Consider the following 20,776-nt stretch of genomic DNA (forward strand, 5'->3'; position numbering starts at 1 on the left):
CCAAAATTTGATGGGCAAATTTGCTTGAAAAAGAAGGGATCGCGCCATGTTTAAAAGATCTCTATGCTTGCGTTCAACTACTCCATTTTGTTGTGGTGTCGCAACACAACTATGTTGACGATCAATTCCTTTTTCATGAAGAAAATTTTGCATATCTTGAGAAAAAAATTCTGTCCCATTGTCACTCCTAATAAGTTTAATTTTTCTTTGAAATTGATTTTCTATAAGTGTGACAAAATTTCTAATCATGCAAAAAACTTCAGATTTGTGTCTCATAAGATAAACCCATGTAGATCGAGAATAATCGTCTACTATAGTTAAGAAATAATGTGCGCCACTTAATGAAGGTGTCTGGTAGCCTCCCCAAACATCACAGTGAATCAATTCAAAAGGTGCATGAGTAGAGATTGAACTAGTTGGAAATGGAAGTCTAGTACTTTTAGCAACAAAGCAAGTATCACAATTATCAAATGGCATATAAGAATCAATGAGTTTCAATCGAGATAACATAAGAAGTTTGGGATTAGAAGCATGCCCAAGTCTGAGATGCCAATGTATAAGTTTGGTTATGGTTGTACTAACAGCAACTCTTTCTTCATTGAGGACGTACAAACCATTTTTCAGTTTACCCGTTCCAATCGTAGTCGTCGAGTGACGGTCCTGCAACAAGCAAAAGTTTTCATTAAACTTTGCATCACATTTGAGTCACTACAAAGCTTAGGTATGGAGATGAGATTGAAATGAAATGTTGGGACATATAAAACATTTTTTAGAGTAATGGTGGGGGAAATAATCACATCTCCTACATGTGAGACAGATTGGTGGATGATCTATGATTATGGGTTGATCAAGATTAGATAAGACATTGGTGATGTGGTGTGTTGCACCGGTGTCAAGAATCCATGATTGACTGGTTGTGGTACAAGAAATGAATGGTGGGAGCTTACCTGAAAGATTTACTTTGGGGTCATTGGTACCTCGGCTTGAGTTTTCCATGAACTCAAGAAATTTTTGAAATAGCTGAGTTTGGGATTGTTCGGTAGCAGGAGACCTCGTGGCGTTCACCTTTGGCCTTGTTGATGCAATGGAAGAACCCGACTTGTTAGGAAAACCAACGAGGAAATAACACATTGCCTTGATGTGGCCGAGTTTCCCGCAATGCTCACATTTTAGTCGAAGTCTTCCCTTCTCCTTGATTTGATTATATTTGTCTCCATCATGGGACTGAGCAGCAAGAATAGAAGTCCTTTGATCATTTTGAATAATATTAACGTCTCTTTGTTTTTCTTCTTGGATGAGAAGAGAGTACGCCTTGGCAACGGTTGGAAGAGGATCCATTAATAAGAGTTGACTCCTAACAGCTGCATAACTATCATTGAGTCCCATTAGAAATTGCATAAGGTGGTCCTGTTGGCGGAGATCTGCAATAGTTTTCACGGACCCACAAGAACAATTAAGAACATCCATATATAATAATGCTAATTCGTCCCACAAGCCCTTCATCTTGGTGTAGTAAGCTGCAATGGAAGATTGGTGTTGCCTGCAATTTATGATTTGTTGTTGTATTTGGTATATGCGAGGTCCATTTGTTTGGGTGAATCTGGCCTCAAGGTCCCTCCAAACTTCTGCTGCCGATGTTGCATGGATCACACTAACAGTCAAGTCTTTATGGATCGAGTTCAAGATCCATGACTGGACAAGATTGTTGCATCGCTCCCACGTGAATTTGAGAGGTGCAGGGCTCTCAGGCTTGGAGAGTGACCCATCCACAAAGCCAAGCTTGTTTTTGGCACTAAGGGCCATCATCATAGCCTTGCGCCACATAGTATAGTTTTCTCCAGTCAAAGGATGAGATACAAGAGCAGTACCTGGTCCATCTGAATGATGGATATAATATGGACTTGAGCTATCAAACTCGTTAGCATAAGAAGCGTGTAATTCTTTTTCTGTTCCGTGTCTTCCTTCTGCCATTTTCTCCCTTGATTTAAATGGTCTGATTAGGAAAAATATGGCATTCAATGAATATCGTCCTCAACCAAGATGGATATGGCAATGAAGGCACCGGCTAGCCCCTTGGCCATTGATCAGGGCGAGTACAATACAAAGAAGCAAATAAAAGAACCACAGGGTTTGGAGTTGCAATGAAGAGCAAGCACTAAGAAGAAGAGGGGAAATTGTTACCATCCGTTGTCTCCAATTTCAGGTGTACTCTTACTGGCCATGCTGACTATCTGAACACCATCGCTGTTCCCAACGGGTCTCTCTGTGCCAGCACCAGCAAGCAGAAGATAACGGCATTAATCAGAGGAGAGCGGACTCAACCCTGATGACATCCGGCCTACTATAATAAGGATCGATTGGGGCACCCGATTGAAGAGGTGCTCTGATACCATGATAAACTTGTGAAAGTGAGGAACAGAAAGAAAGAGAAGAAGAAAATATCACACTTTGTATTCATGGCAGGCCAACATATTTATAGTTGACGTTACACAGTTTTGGGTAAGCCTCTCAATGAGATAACAGAGATCTTGTAGGGATTGGATCAAGCTCTTGATAAAGATGAACCAAAACTGTTGTGATACCAAGATTTTTGTTATGGAAAGTTTATCAGTTGAGATCTTTCCAACATCTTCCTCCTCCTCTTCTCTTCCTCCTCCTCCTCTTTTATATGTTAGACCAATGCACCAGCATTCAATTTTCTTTTGTTAATACTGATCATTTTCTCTTTAGATACAATAATAGGCTGTTCAAATGCTTCAGTTAAAATCCAATCTTGAACTGTAGATGGATGGCACAGCATTAACGGTTAATAGGTCAGGTGGGCAATTTCGGTTCTACAATTTAGAGAAATTGACGGTACGCTCCTCACTAGTAAATAACTTTCTACAGTTTGTGTTTTAACTTTTTTATTTTCAAAGTATGGTAGAAGGTGAAGAGAGAGAGAGAGGGAGAGAGAGAGAGATAGAGGGAGGGAGTTGGTGGCACACAGTTGTTGTTAGATACACGTGTTGTTTGATGCACAAAAAAGAATTTAACGTCGTAATTTTTTTTGAAAAAAAAATAAGATGAAATTTATCACTCTTTTGATTTGAAGTCATGTTTGATGCACAAGCAGAATTTAATCTGGTAAATTGAATTCTGTTTGATGCACAAGAAAGAATTTAACCTGGTAAATTTAACCACATGATAAAAAAATTAGAAAACTTTTTTCAGACCTGTGAGGTCAAACTTTTGAGCGGGTGAACTTTCATCTGCTTGTTTTAAGCATTACCGGGTGAAAGTTAATCTTGTTTAATGCGTCTGACACGATGGGCGGGTAAAATTTCACCCGCCCGTATTGTTTTTTCTTGATTTTTCCATTTCAACCTGACAATCAAACTAGAGAGGCAAAGAGTTTAAGGGGTTGGCTGATAGACAGAGGGTCTTCATTTGGAGTGTTATGGAGTTGAGTGCAAGGAGAAATTGCCAAGGCATTTATTGAAAGCATATGTCTATACATCAATTCTCACTATTATCATCATTATGGTCATCCATGATTATCTCATTTAATGCAAAACTTATCTATTTAGAGTGGGGTAATATCGTTTCGGTGCCGGTTCCATTCAGAACAAAGTTTAGATACGACACTGTGTGCAGCTCAGAGACATGCGAAAACCACTTTTTAGTGTACTGAACCTGGCTATGCTTTCCACCCTTTCATTCTCTCACGAAATTCTAGAAAGCAAGTAATGAAATAGAACTCGACGCTTTTCATAATTGTATTGCATTGTTATATATTACTCGATATGCATGCAACGCAAAGTTAATCTGTGTTTTGAGTATCATTTTTACTGTAGTTTAGTTTGCATAAATAATATTTGAAATGGAGACTAGGTGCCAATGAACCCCATCTCAAAATGGTGTCTTTTATTTATTATGAAAAAGTGCATTTATCTAATATTATACTGGTTTTATTATTTTGTGAAAAATAAGCTGACCATACGGGCCCATTTAATTTGCATATTTGCGACAGAATTGACACAACACCGCTTTTAATAAAATGCTAAGCCGCTTCTTTTTTTTTTTTTATGAAAACCACGTTTTCACGAAACCGGCCAATTAATAAATGCTCACTCGATCAACTTGAGAAATAACATGTTCTTACCGGTTGGATTACATTTTTACTGTTTTAACTATTTCTCATTTGTCCAAATTAACGAACATTTACTTTGACAATCTTTATGAAAAGACAGTGCAACTTTATGAGAAAATTTATAAAAGTTAACGTTTCTGAACTAATAAGCAAAAAATAGATTTATAAAGGCTTTTAAAAAAAATCATTGATAGGATGTCATATCAATTAAAGGAGTCTCAAAGGGTATAGTGTAGGTTAAGAACTGTATAAAGGTAGGTCTTTCATTCGATTCTCATGGATGTTATGTTTTTCTATCTTAAGGTGGTAGGGCGTGACATCCAAGTTGAAGGATGCTCCGTTGCTATCACTTACTCCGACGCAGCTCAAAACACCATAGGGAGGAAGAATGTAGGGTCTTCGGGCCTCGTTTTCTAGTGGTCAAATTAATATGCTCAGCCAAAACTAGGGTAAAAAGTTCTAACAACACAGTGGCTCTATTTTAATGGCACCTCCGTTTTGTAGTAAAGTGCATTAGATATTGGCAACTGGTGCGATTTATGACACGGTGACGACTAAACAAAATTAACGTACAATACTTAATGTATACATTAAATAATAATTCAGATTTCGTACAGGAAACTTAATCGGCCTTCTCCAATGCACATTGAAGTCCATCTCCAAGTTAATTTGTGAGATGATCCAAGAACCAAGTTTGAAGGTAGGCTTGTTAAATCCACCAAGTTCAGGATCTTCATTGAAGTTATTTTGACGAAAAATGTTTTCCCTTTGTTTTTTTACTGCCAAAGTTTTGTTGTTGTAAATGCCATTAGTTTGTTATGATTAAAAATGCACTTATACATAAAAAGAAAAAGTTTCACATATATTTTCCATCAAATCACCATTATTGTATAGAAAAAAATTTTAATAATCTATTTTAAAGGTTTTTGCTCTATAAAATCGTAGACATGATTTCAAAAGTTATTTGATTTGAAGTTCCGATTATGAAAGAAGGGAACTCATCAAGCTCTTACAGAATCAAGGTTTGACGGATGAATGATGAATGACACACAATTACAATTTCTTCTTTTCTAGTAAAGGTTAGCACTTTTTAGGATTTGTCTGATTTGAATCAGTGACACTCGCAACTTCAAATTGCTTAAAGTCACGTCAATTCAAACAAAGCCCACCTGTTAAGAGTGCTTTGCTCGTCATGAATGAAGCTAAATCAATTATTGAGTTTATAGAACTTTCAAGCTTATCATTAATTTGATAGTTCATTTGACTAACGAGGCTTCATATTATGTTCAGCAATGTAGGAATCCCAGATTCGGCTCTCTTCTTGGTGGTAAAAAGAAATACTCATTCTACTCATTTAGAAGTATTAAATCTGGGAGGAAATACTTATCACATCCAAGGCTACTTATACTGCTAACCTTTAATGCAATACCAAAATACGCCCAACAGTGATCTGGATTTGATGAGCTTTGGATATGAAGTGCTTTGGCAAAGCCTTCATCACCATTTTCACGGGCAATTATTTATCACAGTCTTGTCTCTGCTACTGCATCTACAATATATAGAATGGCAATAAATTTTTATATGCTTCTTTCTACCATGAGAACCAGAATTATTGGTTATGAAAACAGTTGAAACGTCCCCAAAATGTCAGTCAGCTGCTTTGGTCTGAATTTGATGTAAATCTCCCAACATTGCTATATCAATATTGCTTCACATGATGCTGCAATGTATCTGGCTTCTGATGAAGATAGAGCAGTTGAGTTTGTCTAAAACAGATGTTTAATTTTGTGGAACACTGTGTTCCAATGTCATTGCAGTGTTCTTGGGTCATCTCATAGATTAACTCTGGGCTGGTATCATTGTCCTGCTGCTTCAATAGCTCTTTTCCACAATTCAATTGAAGTTGGCCCTTTCAATTCCTCACAGGGAGGGAGGGTGGGGTGCAGCCACAATCATTTGTCCTAAGAGTTCACGGGACTTCAGTCCTGAACAGGTGGGGTGGAACCACGATCATTGTCTAAGAACTTCACGGGACTTCAGCCCTTTATTAACCAATAAAGTTAAAAATGGAATTAGAAAAATATCCTTGTAAAATGAAAAAAAAAGGCCCTTTAGGTAAACTTTAGGAACAGAGCTTTCTGTGTTAGTGACATTTGGCGCTCTAATCTCAACTCTCATTAATCCTTATCCGTCTTCCGTTTCCTCTATTGTCACATTATGTTATTTTGCTCTTGCATTTGGCAATATATCCTCTTTTTCAAAGGGGTTGGTGCAACGGTCTAGGTGGAGACTTGTAGTCGGCCAGTTTTCGTTTCGATCTCCCATAGCGTGAATCCTCTTTACTGCAAAAAGGAAGACATTGATATACAAATAGCACACAGTAGGGGTGCCTACTTCGAGACACCAAAGCAGCCCTGAACCCTGAGATGAGGGGAAAAAAGGAGAGTGGGCTTTGGCCTTCACTCAGGCGGTGGGATTAGCCTCTCGCTTATGCGAAAAAAAAATTATATGTATAATCCTCCAAAATTATTCATTTGGACTACAAATGGTGGATGTATGATACTTTTCTTCACAATTATACTACGGCAACCCAGAGCTGATGCTACCTAACTTGCTCACCTTATTATACATGGATAACATCTAAAAACAAATTACATTTCCTAAAACAAGAACTTGGTGTACTAAAAAGATTTGAGTTGTCAGAAAAATTTTAATGCATAAGTGTGATTTTAGCCATTCTTCAGTTTGTTTATGAGCACGCCAGGATTGACCATAAAAACAATCCCAAGAAGAAGTGTGCTCTATGAGTCTTGTGTTGGTGACGCAAGACTTGGCCCACCGTTTGTTGGAACATAGTGTTCCACAAAATCCTTTTAGGATGTGTTTGTTTCACCGTGGATTTCAGATCTCTGGTGATATGGGATCTCATGGATTTTAAATCAAACCACCTCCCATTTGACTTTAAATCTATGGTTTTTTACACCTCTCATGAATAAATTTGAGGATCTCCCAAATTAAATATGCAGCCTTGAATCTAATCCAAAGCTATCAAACGCATAACCTTGAATCTAATCCAAAGCTATCAAACGCAACTTTAGTGACTATCAAGTAAGCTATTGGGGCTCGGTTTCCAGCGTTTTCTTGTGCCAACACTCTTTTTCCACTTTTGTTTCTAACAAATCATACCTTACTACTGGGCAAGTTACTTTTCTAGCTATGAACCCACCAATTTCAAACACAACTTGATGCGTCAGTTCTTCTTTTTAATTTAGTAAAGACCCCCAACAACAGGCTCTTTAGATCTCTATTTTGTCATGGCCATCATAAAGAGCACCGGCACCACATTTTTGCTCCATATGCTAACATTTTTTAAGACAACTATTGCTTCATAGACTATAGTATTTGAGTGATGTCATTCCATTTATATTTGAATTGAATATTCCCAACAAAACTTTTCAATACACCGGATGAATCAGGATCCCATTTCCGCCAAGCCCTTTTTATATTTCAGAAAGCTATAGTCAAATTGCAAGTTCGCGTGTAAATTGAAGCTCTTATCAATTCTTTAACCTAAGTCTCGCTATCAAATGTCCTTTCCTTAAGCAACTTGCTTATTGCTACCACATAAGAAAACACGCGAGCCATTATATAATTCGTAAAAGTATTGCCATGGACCCAGCTGTGCCACTGGTTCTGTCCCGAACCTCCTTTTTTCTTTTTTCTTTTTTTTTTTTGCTTACGAAAGCCGGTGCAGAATCACATGTGGGCACAATTACAATTCATTTGTTTACTTATCATATGATCTTAAAATTTTGTATATTTATATATAAAATACCCCTCAAATATAAGGTGGAGTGTCCCTAACAGCCACTTTGCAGAGTTAAATTACTTGTAGAAAAGCAAGGCTGTGTTGCTTACACAGCGTCCCCACTAAGCTTTGGATCTTGATTCGACTCCATGTCACCAGTTACTGTTCATTTTTAACCTCTTCCTTAACCTGGCTCCGATTAGTTAACAATTTGTTGCTGTTTCATGAATTTATCCTAATCTTTAGAGTAGATTTATATAATAGTAACATATTAATTACATTGTCAAATGAGCTCATAGTCCCCAACGCTGGAATGGGAGGAGGAACTACGGCTGGGTACCCAATACTCAACCCAAAAAAACTGGCCCAGGTAAGTCCGATGGGGCTCAATTTGGCCATAATGATATATAATTTATTATTAAAATATATTTTATATTAATTTTTTTTATTTTAACCGGCCTAGCTGAGGTGAGGCATTCTGTAAGAGAGTATTGTCAATTCCTTCCCATCATATGGCCCCCCTGCTCATACACGCTTAAAAAAAAAAAATCATTAAAAAAATCAATTATTTTATATTAATTATTTTTATTTCAAAAGACAAAAGTAGAACGATATGTGTCCATATGGGTTGATACATAAGGGATATACGTAGGCTTATATGCCATATTACTGAGATAACTGATATACATGCATCTATTGGCCGATAAAATACAGAATCAATAATTTTTATTATGATTGTCTAATGAATTAGTTTCATAAAAGGAAGGAATAGGAGGAAGTAGATGTGACAAAATCTCTTTCAACACCCATGAACACTAGCAATAGCAAGGTAGAATTGGATTTTTCACGTCTTCTCCTAAGAGTAAAGATGAAGAAGAAAGAAAGAAGAAGCAAAAATGTTGCAGGTCCTTCCCCACCATTTATCTTTACAGTGTTGGAATCTGATTTGGTGAAAGGACAAAGTTGCATCGCAACTTTGGAAGCTTTTGTCCATACATTTTTTTATGCACAAGTGTGAACATAGTCGCGGGACATCCGAGGCCCACTCAGTCGCAGCCCGCAGGGTTTGGTGGAGCTGGTCCCATCAGCCGCCGTTGACACTGATAGAGGGAAAAAACTCTAGAGGCCAAAGTCTCTTTTTTTTGGAGTTTAGGACTACTTTGGGACCTAGATAAGGAGCGGGATAACCCGTCGATGAGTCTATCATTATGGTTTAGAAAAATAGTGCTCATAAGAACAATCAGTCATTCACTACTCCGCCAGTCTGACCAACTACACCATTGATTGATGCCCATATGGATGGTTTCGAAGAAACCGCACCAAGGCATAAAAGAAAACCAATTTATGAAAGAGATGATCAAATGGTGTGGAGTTCACATAGCAACTGGAAGATTAAAGCTGGTGAAATTTATGGAAAGGTAAGAAAAAGGAACCCAAGAGCAAGTTGGTGCAGGGTGGTTTGGAACAATAAAGCCCCTGCTAGAGCATCGTGGTTCGTCTGTACTTAGCTTGTGAGAATAAATTTCTCAATCAAGATAGACTTAAGAAAATGGGCGTGTGTATGACTAACTGCTGCTTGCTTGTTATGTAAGAAAAAGGAGGGGAGTAGTTTGCATGTGTTTGTGAAGTGTAGGATTGGTTTGCAGAGGGGCCGGATCGGTTAAGAGGGTACACTGGATTCGGTTTTCTTCCTCCACGCCGGACCCTGGTTTAATAGGATAGATCGACTCAGGTCCAATACCAGCGGCCATGAATAACAAGGGTTTTGGTCTGAGATTGCTGCTAGGAAAGACAAATCAGATCAAGTGTAATTGACCAAAATCTTTGGGCAGACCCATTTTATACGTGGGTGGACTCTGGCGACTTATTATACACCACAAAGCAATTTAAGATCCAAGGTGATTTGAGATCATTGGGTATCTTAAATCCAGGATTATAAGTTATATATACCCCCTCCATTCGACATTGTATCTGAAGTTTTGGCCGTTGTTGAGGATCTCAAATCTTGTGACCATATATTTGAGGATTTCAAATGAATCTCGTGTTTGTTTGCTGTGGGGACTCACGGAAGAGGGATTTGGGATCTGCATCGTATGGAACACACCTTCGATCCAGATCATGTGCGTAGGAACGAGACTCGGGTACATAAATGCCAAATCTGGAGATCCTGGACGGAATCCGTACCGTTCGAGGTCCGAACAATCGGCGTACCCGGATCTTCCAACCTCGTGACGTGTCGCTTTTTGTTCGTATTCGGGAGAAAGTAAATATATAAATAAGTAAATGATGAAGGGGTCTACCGGGACGGGCAGCCTGCCCGCCACCCCCGCTTTCCTCGGGCAGCCTGCCCGCGAAACTCCCCTCCGCCAGAAGCGCTGCCGCTTTCCTTCCACCATTTATTCTCAGCCTTCCCCTTCCCAATATCTCCTACAGCACCCACGAAGAAACAGAAAGGAAAAAGAAAAGCAAGAAGAGGGAAAGGAGAAGAAAGTCCCACTCCCGACGCTCTTTTCCGCGTCTCTGCCCCTTCCGATCGATCACTAGAGAAGAGGAAGGGGATGGGCGTGCCGATCGCACAGCCGGCTGAGCGCCGGCTCGTCTTCACGTACGGCACGCTGAAACGGGGGTTCTCCAACCACCGGCTGGTTCAGGAGCTCATCCGCCGCGGGGACGCCGAGTTCGTCGGTCCCTACCGCACCGCGGAGAGGTACCCCTTGGTGTGCGGGCCCTACCAGGTTCCTTTCCTGCTGGACTTCCGCGGCAAGGGCGACTGCGTCCGCGGCGAGCTCTACGCCGTCTCGGCCGCTGGAATCCGGCATATGGACGAACTCGAGGGCACGTCCAAGGGCCATTACGTCCGCCGCTCCGTGGTGATCATGCCGGAGGAAGGGGAAGAGGAAGGAGGCGAGGTCAAGGCGGAGGCGTATTTCGCGCACAGCAGCTATGCGGAGAGGCTGTGGCAAAGGCGTGGGATGAAGGGGCTGAGCGTGTACTCGCCGGAGGAGACCGTCGGGTATGTTCGGAGGGCCGATAGGCCGCAGCACCTCACCTTTCTCCAGCAGATCGACCTGTTCATCTCGGTGGGCGGCCAAGCCTGATCGGGTTCTGTTGATCGTCCCTAGGCCCTGTTTGCGTTGCTAGTTTTTTCTTTCCTAGCTGATTCCATGATGACGATCTTATACTCTCTCGGTCCTGTTTGATTGGGCCATTACTCTAGTTCACAATAATATGAAATTCTCGCGATTTCGTTCACCCGCATGGCCTTTCTCTCTCTCTCTCTCTGTTTTTTTGGTTCTAGTTCTGAACAATATTCGATTCCATTTCAATGGAATCTGGATCTCACTCAGGTTTATGTGACAATTATGGGCGTCATGAGGAACTGTTGAGAACATGGATTCTACCTGTAAGTGGTTGGTTTTGTTCTGGATTTAATGTAAACACAATAAAAATGCCAAGTTCAGAGTCCGATGTCGCATAAGCAGTTTTATTGGATTTGAACCAACTGCAAAGATGACCCATATGGACGAAGGCACGGGAATTAGCTAATTCTCAGTCCAAGGACATCTGGAGTGTTCCGATGAAAATTTTGTTACAAAAACTGAAAAGGAACAGTTTGAATCCACGACCTATCCGGCCGTAGATTCATACCGAATCAATTGGTGAAATTTTTGTTTCCCATATATTTAAGAAGTGGGTGGAACCTATTCACAAACATTCTTTTAAAAGGCAAAGATGAAGGTATGTGATCTATCAAGCAATACTGTCAATACTGTTAAAATAATGTGACAGTATTAGGTGGTTCGTAAGCTTGTGAGCGTCAAATATATTGATGCATCTATTGACGTTTAACATGTAAGTGACTCCGATACATGGTCCCTTAACAACTCGGTTTGCATGAATCTAGCGATTCGATGCAGATCAGCCTACATGGACGTATTTTGATGTGATTTAAATTAGATCCTTATATCTATCACCTTCAACGCATTATAATTTATCTGACCACATGGAAAATCAGTGGCTCATTACCCATGAATGTGAAGCAGCTCTAGCATGATCCAAGGAAGGAAGGTTATCTTGCACATTTATTTAGATACCAATTTACCATCATCAGTGTTATATTCAACCGTCGAAGACATTTACACAAGTTCTTTAACCAACTTACTCATTTGACTGGGCGGGACAGGAAGAAAGGAAGGGAAAAGCAGACCATTGGACGGCTTCACGAGGTTGACATTAGAAGAGAACCAAGAACCTCAAAATCCAACTGCCCTGAATCTCAGCATGATCAAAGAGGCCAAAGAACTGGAAGATGTCAGGCCTTAAGTTTTAAATAAGCCCATGCTCACTTGAAAATTTTACAAGTGCTAAACGAAAGAAGCTCTGAATGAGAAACTACAGAGCAGGGTTCCTCTCCACTGAAAGTTCCTGGATCAAGTTTGGTCTCATTTAAGCTGGGTCTCATCCCGTTGCTGCTCTATCGGCCTGGAGATGGTGTCCAATCACATGGTCACAGGCAGTGAATTGCACTGAACAAGAAAATGTTTTAAAGATATAGATTAGTAGGATCGAGTTACAAGAAGAAAAGAACAGAATTAGAGAGAAAAATGCTCCTGCAACACGGGAAACTTATAATGACAAAGACCAATCATAATTCTCAGGCTCCATGTCTAATAGATCTCAACGGTGCTACCAGACCATGCAAGTATGGACTGCACTAGACTCAAGGTTCATCTAAAATATCTTCCGGTCTGCTCCAACCAGATTCAGATAATTCCAGATGCCATTTGAAGGCAATTCATGTCCATTCAGATTGGTATAGCTGTTGACACAGATCTTGCTCAGAGTAACTGATTCTGACACGATCTTAAAGCAACATGGAGTTACAGAATGAAACAAAACAGAAAAACTAGAGGAATAACCAAACGCTACTTCATCTTTCTTAGCATAGCTACTATTCAAAGAACATATCACGGAAATCCATCAGACATTTCCAAAACCATGTCCAGGTCACGAAAGTTTGAATCCTAAAAACAGCCCAACAACAGGCAGGAACTTACAGTTTCCAATCCTTCAACACACAAACTATAATTTTCATTGTCATGATGGAAAACTTAGGGAAAACCATTTTTCTGGGACTATCGAATTCATTCACAATGAAGTTATGATTGATAAGACTGTTCCAGCAGTCCCCTTTCTGCAAACTTGTCCAATGTTCACAAGTCTGTCAATTTAATAAAATAACCGACTTCTAACGATTATCTACCCTGCTCTTTGAGTGAAAATTTGTATCACAGGCTGCAAATATGACATCACACAAAGAACTCTATGATCTGTTTTCCATGTACGTTCTAGACAGTAAACCCATTTACATATCCAAATCAGATTCTATACAACATATAAGATTCTAGCAATTCCAGATCAAATTTATGAATATTGAGTTGTAATGCGTCTGACTTGATGCCTTCAATTTTCTTCTTTTCACATAACAAACTCCCATTCGGAGTGTTTCATCTGTTCTGGCCGAAAATAAAAATGACAAGCTTTAAATTGACGTAGTCAATTGGATTAAACCATTCATGACAAGGGGTCCAAATCTGAAAAGTATAGTAAACAAGTGCCTCAATGCCCTTTTCAATTCTGTTGGTTTAGGAGTGAAAAAAGAAAATTTTGTGAAAGGGTGCAGATTTTCATGTCAGCTAAAGGATATGGTTGGATTCGTTTTCATTTTTCTTCCAGCAGGATTTGGAACAATAAGCATAGTAGTATGATGGTTGGAACAGGAAACGGAACCCTTTTCTGATTCCGTGTACAAAAGTCCAATGTGCTTGTTACAAAACATTGTGGGGCATCAACAAGGTATAAAAAAAAGGGAGACAAAAGATGAGAGATGGAAATGGTATTCTACAACATAAAAATATTATCTGAGCCAGAAAAAAAGGAAGTATCAAGAGAAACAAAAAACATGGATTGAGCAGGAGGTCTAATGTCAAGGTACATTTGAGGCAGACACAATATAAGCCAGGACAACTAAATGGGCATATGACTTTGCAGTACAGGATAGCGTTAATGAAAAAGTTTGGCTCATCTACAAGAATCAAACAGCCAATAAGCCAGGAATACAATAGAAAGTTCATTGACTAAATTAAATATCATTTCTTACCATGGTAGAGTTCACTGTGATATTGCTTAAAAACTCTGTCACATTTTGCTTACAAAATGTGAATAAGAATGAGGAACTTTATTAGTGGATGGGTTACAAAACAAGAAAAATGAAGCAGTAATTCATCTTTGCATCAACCCATCATTCAATTTGCTTCATGACAGTGACCGACAGCACTCAGTCCAACTTCAAGATTAAAATCCACAAAAGCTTGCTTTGCATGTCCTCAAAGGACAAACAACTGCAATTTTGGTTGTAAACTGGGAAACAGAACAATTTGCAACACTTAGCAAGAATTCTATTAACCTATTAAATGCATTTATAAGACATCAGAACCAGCTTAACACTTGAAACATCTTAGAAGTTAGTAACTAACTTAACACCATAAAAGTTAGATGGAACATCTTCTTTACTTTGATAAGTTTGATTACACCAGCTTCTTTTGCAAGATGTTTGGCATACCCTGTCCTAACTTGACCAAACTTCACAGTCTTTGCATGACATAGAAATGGATGAGGAATTGTTTCAACAGTCACATTACATTACAAAAATTACAATTTCGGGATTGTATTCTTTTAGACTCTTTTCATCAAATCAAAATGCTGAACCTGCACTTTGCATAACAAGTAGAGCAGTCGGAAATGCAATTTCAAACTTCCAAAGTCACTAGAGGAAAGCAACAGATTTCAACAACAAAAAATTAACATAAAAATTATGTAGTTAAGCAAGGACCAGAAGAAAGTCCACACCTGACTCATTAATCAGCAAAGTCTGCTTTCTCACTTAGCTGTTGGCCCCTGAAAAAGTTAGATATGTTCCATGTGAAACATAATATTCAAGAACAAGAAACCTCTCAGTGAAGGTAAGTGTTAAATGAACTTGAACTTATACACTGGAAAATACATCAGAAATCTTTTGGAAAATACCATAGTGAAGCATCACCAATACCAAGGCCATTGCAAGTTAGTATCATTCCCTTGAATCGACTAAGATACTCCTGCAACAGGCACAATTTGGAATTACCCAGGTGCAAATGATACAGGAACTTCGGAACAGTCAAAAGATAATCGCCCATTTCAGATATAAAGATCACGTAAAAGCACATACACTTAATGTGTATCTCTCAATATCATAGTTCCCTGCGATGTCATAATCTAAGCGTTTGGAAGGATCACTTAGAACTGCAAAAATACGTTATAAAAAAATCAGCTAATGTTAGGTAAGCAAAGTAGGAGATGTTTCATGAGCATTTATGAGCACTTCAAAAAAAATAATTGCATCTAAAAATCCCAGTAAGCATTTGATTCCAATGTAAATTAGCATGCTAAAACCAAACGTAACTAAAGCTGAAAGTTGTACCTCTATAAGCTTCATTTATCTCTTGAAATTTTGCTGTGACACCTTTATCACCTTTGTGCTTGTCAGGATGCCACTTCTGAGAAACCAGAAGTTAAAAGTTCAGAGCATAATTGAAAGCATGACACCATGTCTGACAATGATGTGATATAGACTCCATGGCCTACCAAAGCAAGCCTTAGATAACTTAGTCTGATTTTCTCATCAGTTGCATCATAATCAATTTCCAGAACCTTGTAATAGTCCTGAATAAACATAAAAAAACAGTTATATAACTGCTACCTTTTCTGATGCCTTACTAACAAAGGGACAAATGTGGCTATATTTCAAAAATATAGCACAATAACATATGCAAAATAGGGAAGAAAAGAAAAAAGATGCCAAAATGTCATGAACTTTTGAAATATCACCAAAATCCATTGCCCATGAAGGTAGTGAAATATCTTCCCTTTTTGAATTTTACATGTATTTTAAACCTTTGTTTTTTTTTCAATCTTTTGTTTAATCTAACATTTTAAAAATTATTTGCAATTTGACCAATGTTTTTGTAACAAAAGAAGTAGAGTTTTCATATTTTTTATATTTTTTCATATATTTTTAAAATTTTCAAATGCCTGAGATTTTTCTCAGAAAAATAACTCTGCCAAAGAATACTTGAGGAAAACTTTGCAGTTAAACTGTTAAACATATTCTCCACTATGCTTAATAATAATGAAAGGACTTCGTGGCTTCTGGTTTCAGTAGAAAAGGAAGATTCCCTTAACTGCTCAAATTGGGCCAAGATTTTTAACGAGCCCAAATCAATCGGAAACCCAATACCAGAACCTTGAATGGAAATAAAATTTCCATCAGCATGGACCCAGAACTTATTTGTCTAACTGAATTTTGATCAACCTATTTGGAATCAGATCCTGCACGACAAGTACACGTTCATATTAGGACCAAATCCTAGGTGATCTCCTCCTATATTAAAGTTTCTTGTGATTCATAAGCACAATAGATTCTTGTTAAACTATTGGTTGGGCATGTAGATAAAGGCAAAGATGATATTAGGACCGACAATCCACGCTAAAAATGACCATTCAAGTGCGGGTCGGTGCCGTTTACTGTGAAAGATGGCACCCGCATCAACTATCACCTTCAGTTTTCTCTAAGTTCGAAATGGAACAAGAGCTTGGCATTTTCTCACCATTTCTGATCATGTTACTGCCAGCATTTATTACTTCCTAAACGAATTCATCATAAAACTGTTTATATTCAATCACTTAAGATACGTTGTCCATTCAGGATTATATTCCTCCACAAAGGATTACATCCCTTTTAACACAGGCGACTGTTTAAACTCCCGGAACAAGTTCGAGAAAAGTATTTATGCGTCCATTAACCATCTCAAAATCAACCAATTCCAAATGCTGAAAGCCGGAGCTAGAATAGACATGATCAACCAATCCGCAACGTTCGTATTATCCACGAATCGATAGACATACGGAACAGAGCAGGTCAGCAGTTGGTTGAAAATTTTCCGATCTATTATAATGCAGCCATTAGAGATGCTTTCAAAATGCATAACAATGCCCAATTTGGACAAAAAAGGAAAACCCAATAACCAATTTCCGATAACCCAATTCTGCTTGCTCATAACACGTAATGCCAATTCAATAGAAAACCTCCAGAGGAAAGCAAATAAATGATAACTACCCAGTTCTCAGGATTATCAGAGGAGGAATGGCAAAAGGACAGATAAAATAAAAGGATCACCTTCTGGCGTTCATCTGCCGCTCCCATCTCTTTCACCACATTGAAGGAACAGCTCCGCTATCACAAACCTCATGGGTGCATCCTTCATTGATGGGACGCGCTTAGCAGAAAATCAACAACCCCAGAGAGAGGAGAACGATCACAGAGATACTTCAATTTTTGCTGGCGAGGTGGGTGGTCTCTGAGAGCAAGTATCCTTTATCCACTGGTTGGCACCGCAAGAGAAAGAGGAGGAATAGGAAGAAGAGACTCTCCAAAATGAAAAGCTGGACTCTGCGGGGAATCGAAGGAAGCGACCAACTCTTCGCATCATCCACAAGCCGCAGTCTCCCTATCTCTCTCTGCGCGTTTGGGCCTTCGTGCACTTCATCTTGAGAAAAGTTGAATATCAAGTCGGTCCCAATTCTCTTCCACGTTTCGGCAATCTCGTCAATGAGCCTTCCGCCCACTCTCTCTTTTCTCCACCTAATCAGCTGGCAGCGTAATCCGGTCGAACTTGAGTTTTGGTTTAAATCCGGATTCACAGCTAACGCTAAACGCCTAGTGTTAATCCAGTTACTGGATCTGAGTCGGTTCATTTATCCGATCGGGCCCAATAAAGATCTGCCTCAGTTATGTCAAATTTCGTGCTTACTTGGATCTGATTCTGTTAAGAAAGGAAAAATAAAATCATATTTCAGTTATGAATCGGGTTGCACAGTCAATTCTATCATATTTTTTAAAAAAAAACTTATAATCGATCCGACTCGAAACCTTTTCCATCTTTGATTGTACCAACATGGTGCATGAAAGAGGTTTAAGTTTCATCCTCGAATTATGGGTTGGCCATACCGTTTGGGTTGGGTAAGAAGGTGGTTAGTTTTCATTTCTAAAAATTAAGAGCGTCAATTTCATGTGCTATGTCAAAAAAGGGTTCACCAATAATCCCCAAGTTGAACCGCAGCTAAGATCCACATGCATGAAAGAACCCTATGTTGGGTAGTTCAGGAGCATAGTTACTTTTATGAGTGTTTCATAAATCGACCCCAAAGTTTATAGTAAATTCATAAAACACTAGTTCTAGTGGTTTATAAAATTACTTTAATTTTTTGAGTAGATTTATGAGACATTCACAAAGTATGTTGTCAAACCACTCTTAAAGAGCCAATGAGTTGAATGAAAGCTTCAGCGAGGCGCTCAACCAAAAGTTTGTGCAAGTGCAAAAAGGTAAAGGTGAGATCATGGGGTAAATAAAGTATTTTATTATGCAAGCATTTTAGTCTCAGCTATCTTATAGTTTGGAGCCTCCCCAAAGCATGATTAGGACTCCTCAATATGACATGTTAAGGATCCGGCAAATTGGGTGGCCTTGTATTGGAACATAGCACTCGAAACTGAACAAATTCCTATGTGCAAAAATGAATTACATGGGGTGCAACTGTTAGCTAGGATGCAAAATGGAGTTAGAATTTATCCGCGGCGGCGGAGGCAGAGGGCTGGCTTGGGCCACTGCCCTCCTTTAGTTTTGGAAAAATTAAAAAACACTCTATAAAAGTTACAAATTATTCAACCCCAGTGAAGATTTTAGAAATTGTATAGCGGCCCTTCAAAAAAAAAAAGACATAATTCTGCCCTGGAGCATAATTTTGAAAACTAAAGATAAGGATCACACCTACCCACACTCCCAGTAGAAAACTAGGAGAATATTTTTAATAGTAACAGAAGAAATGTGTTCCACACGTTTCACTGATCGTATGTTCTTGTTTCAGAGAGCAAAATATAATTAAAAGTATTGTATTTGATTGATGAACTACGAAACCAGAACATAAAGTTTTTAAATGAAATGATGTTTTAAAAAACACAACGCTTTTTTTACCAGATGCTCTCTGACATCATGCTCGACTTCCAGTGGATGAGCCAGGATTGGCACTTGTTGATTGGCGACTACAAAACTATGGACTGCCCCCTTTAATTTGGACTAGTGCATCTTTCAACTTGGCTTGTTTAAAAAAAGCGTCCACGGACCGTAGCTGATGTAAAATCCTCAATCCATACAGATTCCTTCCAGTCGCAGCTACCCGATGCATGCAAATCCTCAATCTTCCTTCTTCTGATCACTTCTTTCTTATCAACAGAGTGGAGAATACATACTGGGATCTGAGGCCACATCATGTCAAGTTAATCTTCTCATTGATATATTTGTTGATGCTCTGGATGTGGGGATCCTGACCTTATAAAAAAGGATTGGTCAGACAACAGTCGTGGCACTAGGCAGATTTTGAGGAAACAGCAGATTAAATAGAAGATACAGCAGAACTAGGAAATGTAAAGCATAAATAAAACTGAACTTTTATGTCCTATATTACTAGGTTAGGGATAAAAACAAAGCACTTTTCCTTTTTTGCTATCTAAACTTACTTATTGCTATGGTCGCATGAATAAATTGATGAGAAACATACATTAAGTTAATTATTTTTTGAATTTAATCATGTATTGATAAAACATAAGATTGAATGGCTAATATAACATCCAAATTTTTACCATGGAAAAATCTTCATTGTTTGTAAAAACAACTAAAAATAAAACATGTTTTATATCAAATAGTTTTTATAAACTCATGATGATGGTTTTATTTTAGTAAAAAATTAGAGGGTCTGGTTTTTATCCCTAACGTAGCAGCCTGTAATCTACCAATTTTCCCCATGTTTTATATTGGATCCATAAATTTGTGAAAGGACCTTTTAGGTGCATTTAAGATGCAGATATGTGCTCCTTTTAAATTATGAAACGGTTGCAATTTTTTATTATCTTCTCGTTCGATTTAACAAAAAAAAATCTAAGAATTATATTTATATGAGACTTCCCAAAACGGTGAAAGGAGGCCTGGTGGAAAGGATCAACAAGGACGTGTTTGTGGGTCAGGTGGTGATGAGCTCGATGGCGACAGCCCTACTGGAATTGGGCTCCACCGACGACCTTAGGGTCCTTTGTAGCTTGATCCACGTCGTTAAAAGCCCCTTTGTCGATGAGATCCACCAAAGCAGGGAGCTCCTCAAGATCATAAAGGCCATGGATTCGAAAGACCAGGGGTTGAAATCAACTGCTTTGGATCGTATATTGGAGATTGGGTACTTTGGCAAAAAGGAGGCAATCGAGGCCATTATGGAGGAGGATCTATTGAGGAAGCTGGTGCTCTTGCAGGTCGAAATCTTGCGGGCCTGATGAAACTGGGCAGTGCAAGTACTGAAGAAATGTAGGATTTCTCCACTCATTGTGGAGATGGTCACAATGGAGGGTCCCCTTCTATGAAGGAGGAGGGGTGGTTGGAGCAACACCCATTTGATGGGTGCGTGGCCAAGTTTGTTATACGGTTGGAGGTGGGGCAGGGGTTGAGGTAGAGGGAGAAGAGGGCCTTCAAGCTGGAGGTGCTTAAGAGAGTGAGAAAAGCGGTGGACTCCGACGCCGAGGCTGCTACCATTATTGTTGAGGTCTTGTGGGGAGCCTCGCCGTGAACCTTGGTGGTGGTGGTGGTGGTGGTGGAGAAGGAGGTGTCCGGTCGCCGGCGGCCGATGGGTGGTACAGA

General features: G+C 39.1%; 2 protein-coding genes across 6 annotated transcripts; one reads left to right on the plus strand and one right to left on the minus strand.

The window, feature by feature from the left end:
* Window positions 1-10,341: 10,341 nt before the first annotated feature.
* Window positions 10,342-11,192, plus strand: LOC116252952 (putative gamma-glutamylcyclotransferase At3g02910). The gene has a single exon (XM_031627608.2). The coding sequence runs from the start codon at window positions 10,499-10,501 to the stop codon at window positions 11,036-11,038; it is 540 nt and encodes a 179-aa protein (XP_031483468.1). The 5' UTR covers window positions 10,342-10,498; the 3' UTR covers window positions 11,039-11,192.
* Window positions 11,193-12,000: 808 nt separating this feature from the next.
* Window positions 12,001-17,681, minus strand: LOC116252116 (uncharacterized). 5 transcript variants are annotated; one of them, XM_031626188.2, is made up of 7 exons: window positions 17,215-17,681; window positions 15,624-15,701; window positions 15,460-15,535; window positions 15,208-15,281; window positions 15,027-15,097; window positions 14,850-14,897; window positions 12,001-12,466 (listed from the first exon to the last, which is right to left on the minus strand). In XM_031626188.2, the coding sequence occupies exons 1-6, from the start codon at window positions 17,239-17,241 to the stop codon at window positions 14,858-14,860; spliced, it is 366 nt and encodes a 121-aa protein (XP_031482048.1). In that variant the 5' UTR covers window positions 17,242-17,681; the 3' UTR covers window positions 12,001-12,466; window positions 14,850-14,857. The 5 variants fall into 5 exon arrangements, with proteins under 5 accessions (XP_031482048.1, XP_031482052.1, XP_031482051.1 ...); XM_031626192.2 differs by lacking the exon at window positions 12,001-12,466 and adding an exon at window positions 12,473-13,451; XM_031626191.2 differs by lacking the exon at window positions 12,001-12,466 and adding an exon at window positions 12,473-13,456.
* Between the last annotated feature and the right edge of the window lie 3,095 nt (window positions 17,682-20,776).

Source organism: Nymphaea colorata, chromosome 4, assembly GCF_008831285.2.
Source record: "Nymphaea colorata isolate Beijing-Zhang1983 chromosome 4, ASM883128v2, whole genome shotgun sequence".
In the NCBI taxonomy this organism is placed as follows: Eukaryota; Viridiplantae; Streptophyta; class Magnoliopsida; order Nymphaeales; family Nymphaeaceae; genus Nymphaea; species Nymphaea colorata.

Coding starts and splice junctions, on each gene's coding strand:
- LOC116252116 (XM_031626188.2), bottom strand. CDS start 17,241: ATGGGAGCGGCAGATGAACGCCAGAAG. Junction 15,702..17,214: donor CGGCAGATGAACGCCAGAAG/GTGATCCTTTTA, acceptor ATGTTTATTCAG/GACTATTACAAGGTTCTGGA. Junction 15,536..15,623: donor GTTATCTAAGGCTTGCTTTG/GTAGGCCATGGA, acceptor CTGGTTTCTCAG/AAGTGGCATCCTGACAAGCA.
- LOC116252952 (XM_031627608.2), top strand. CDS start 10,499: ATGGGCGTGCCGATCGCACAGCCGGCTGAGCGCCGGCTCGTCTTCACG.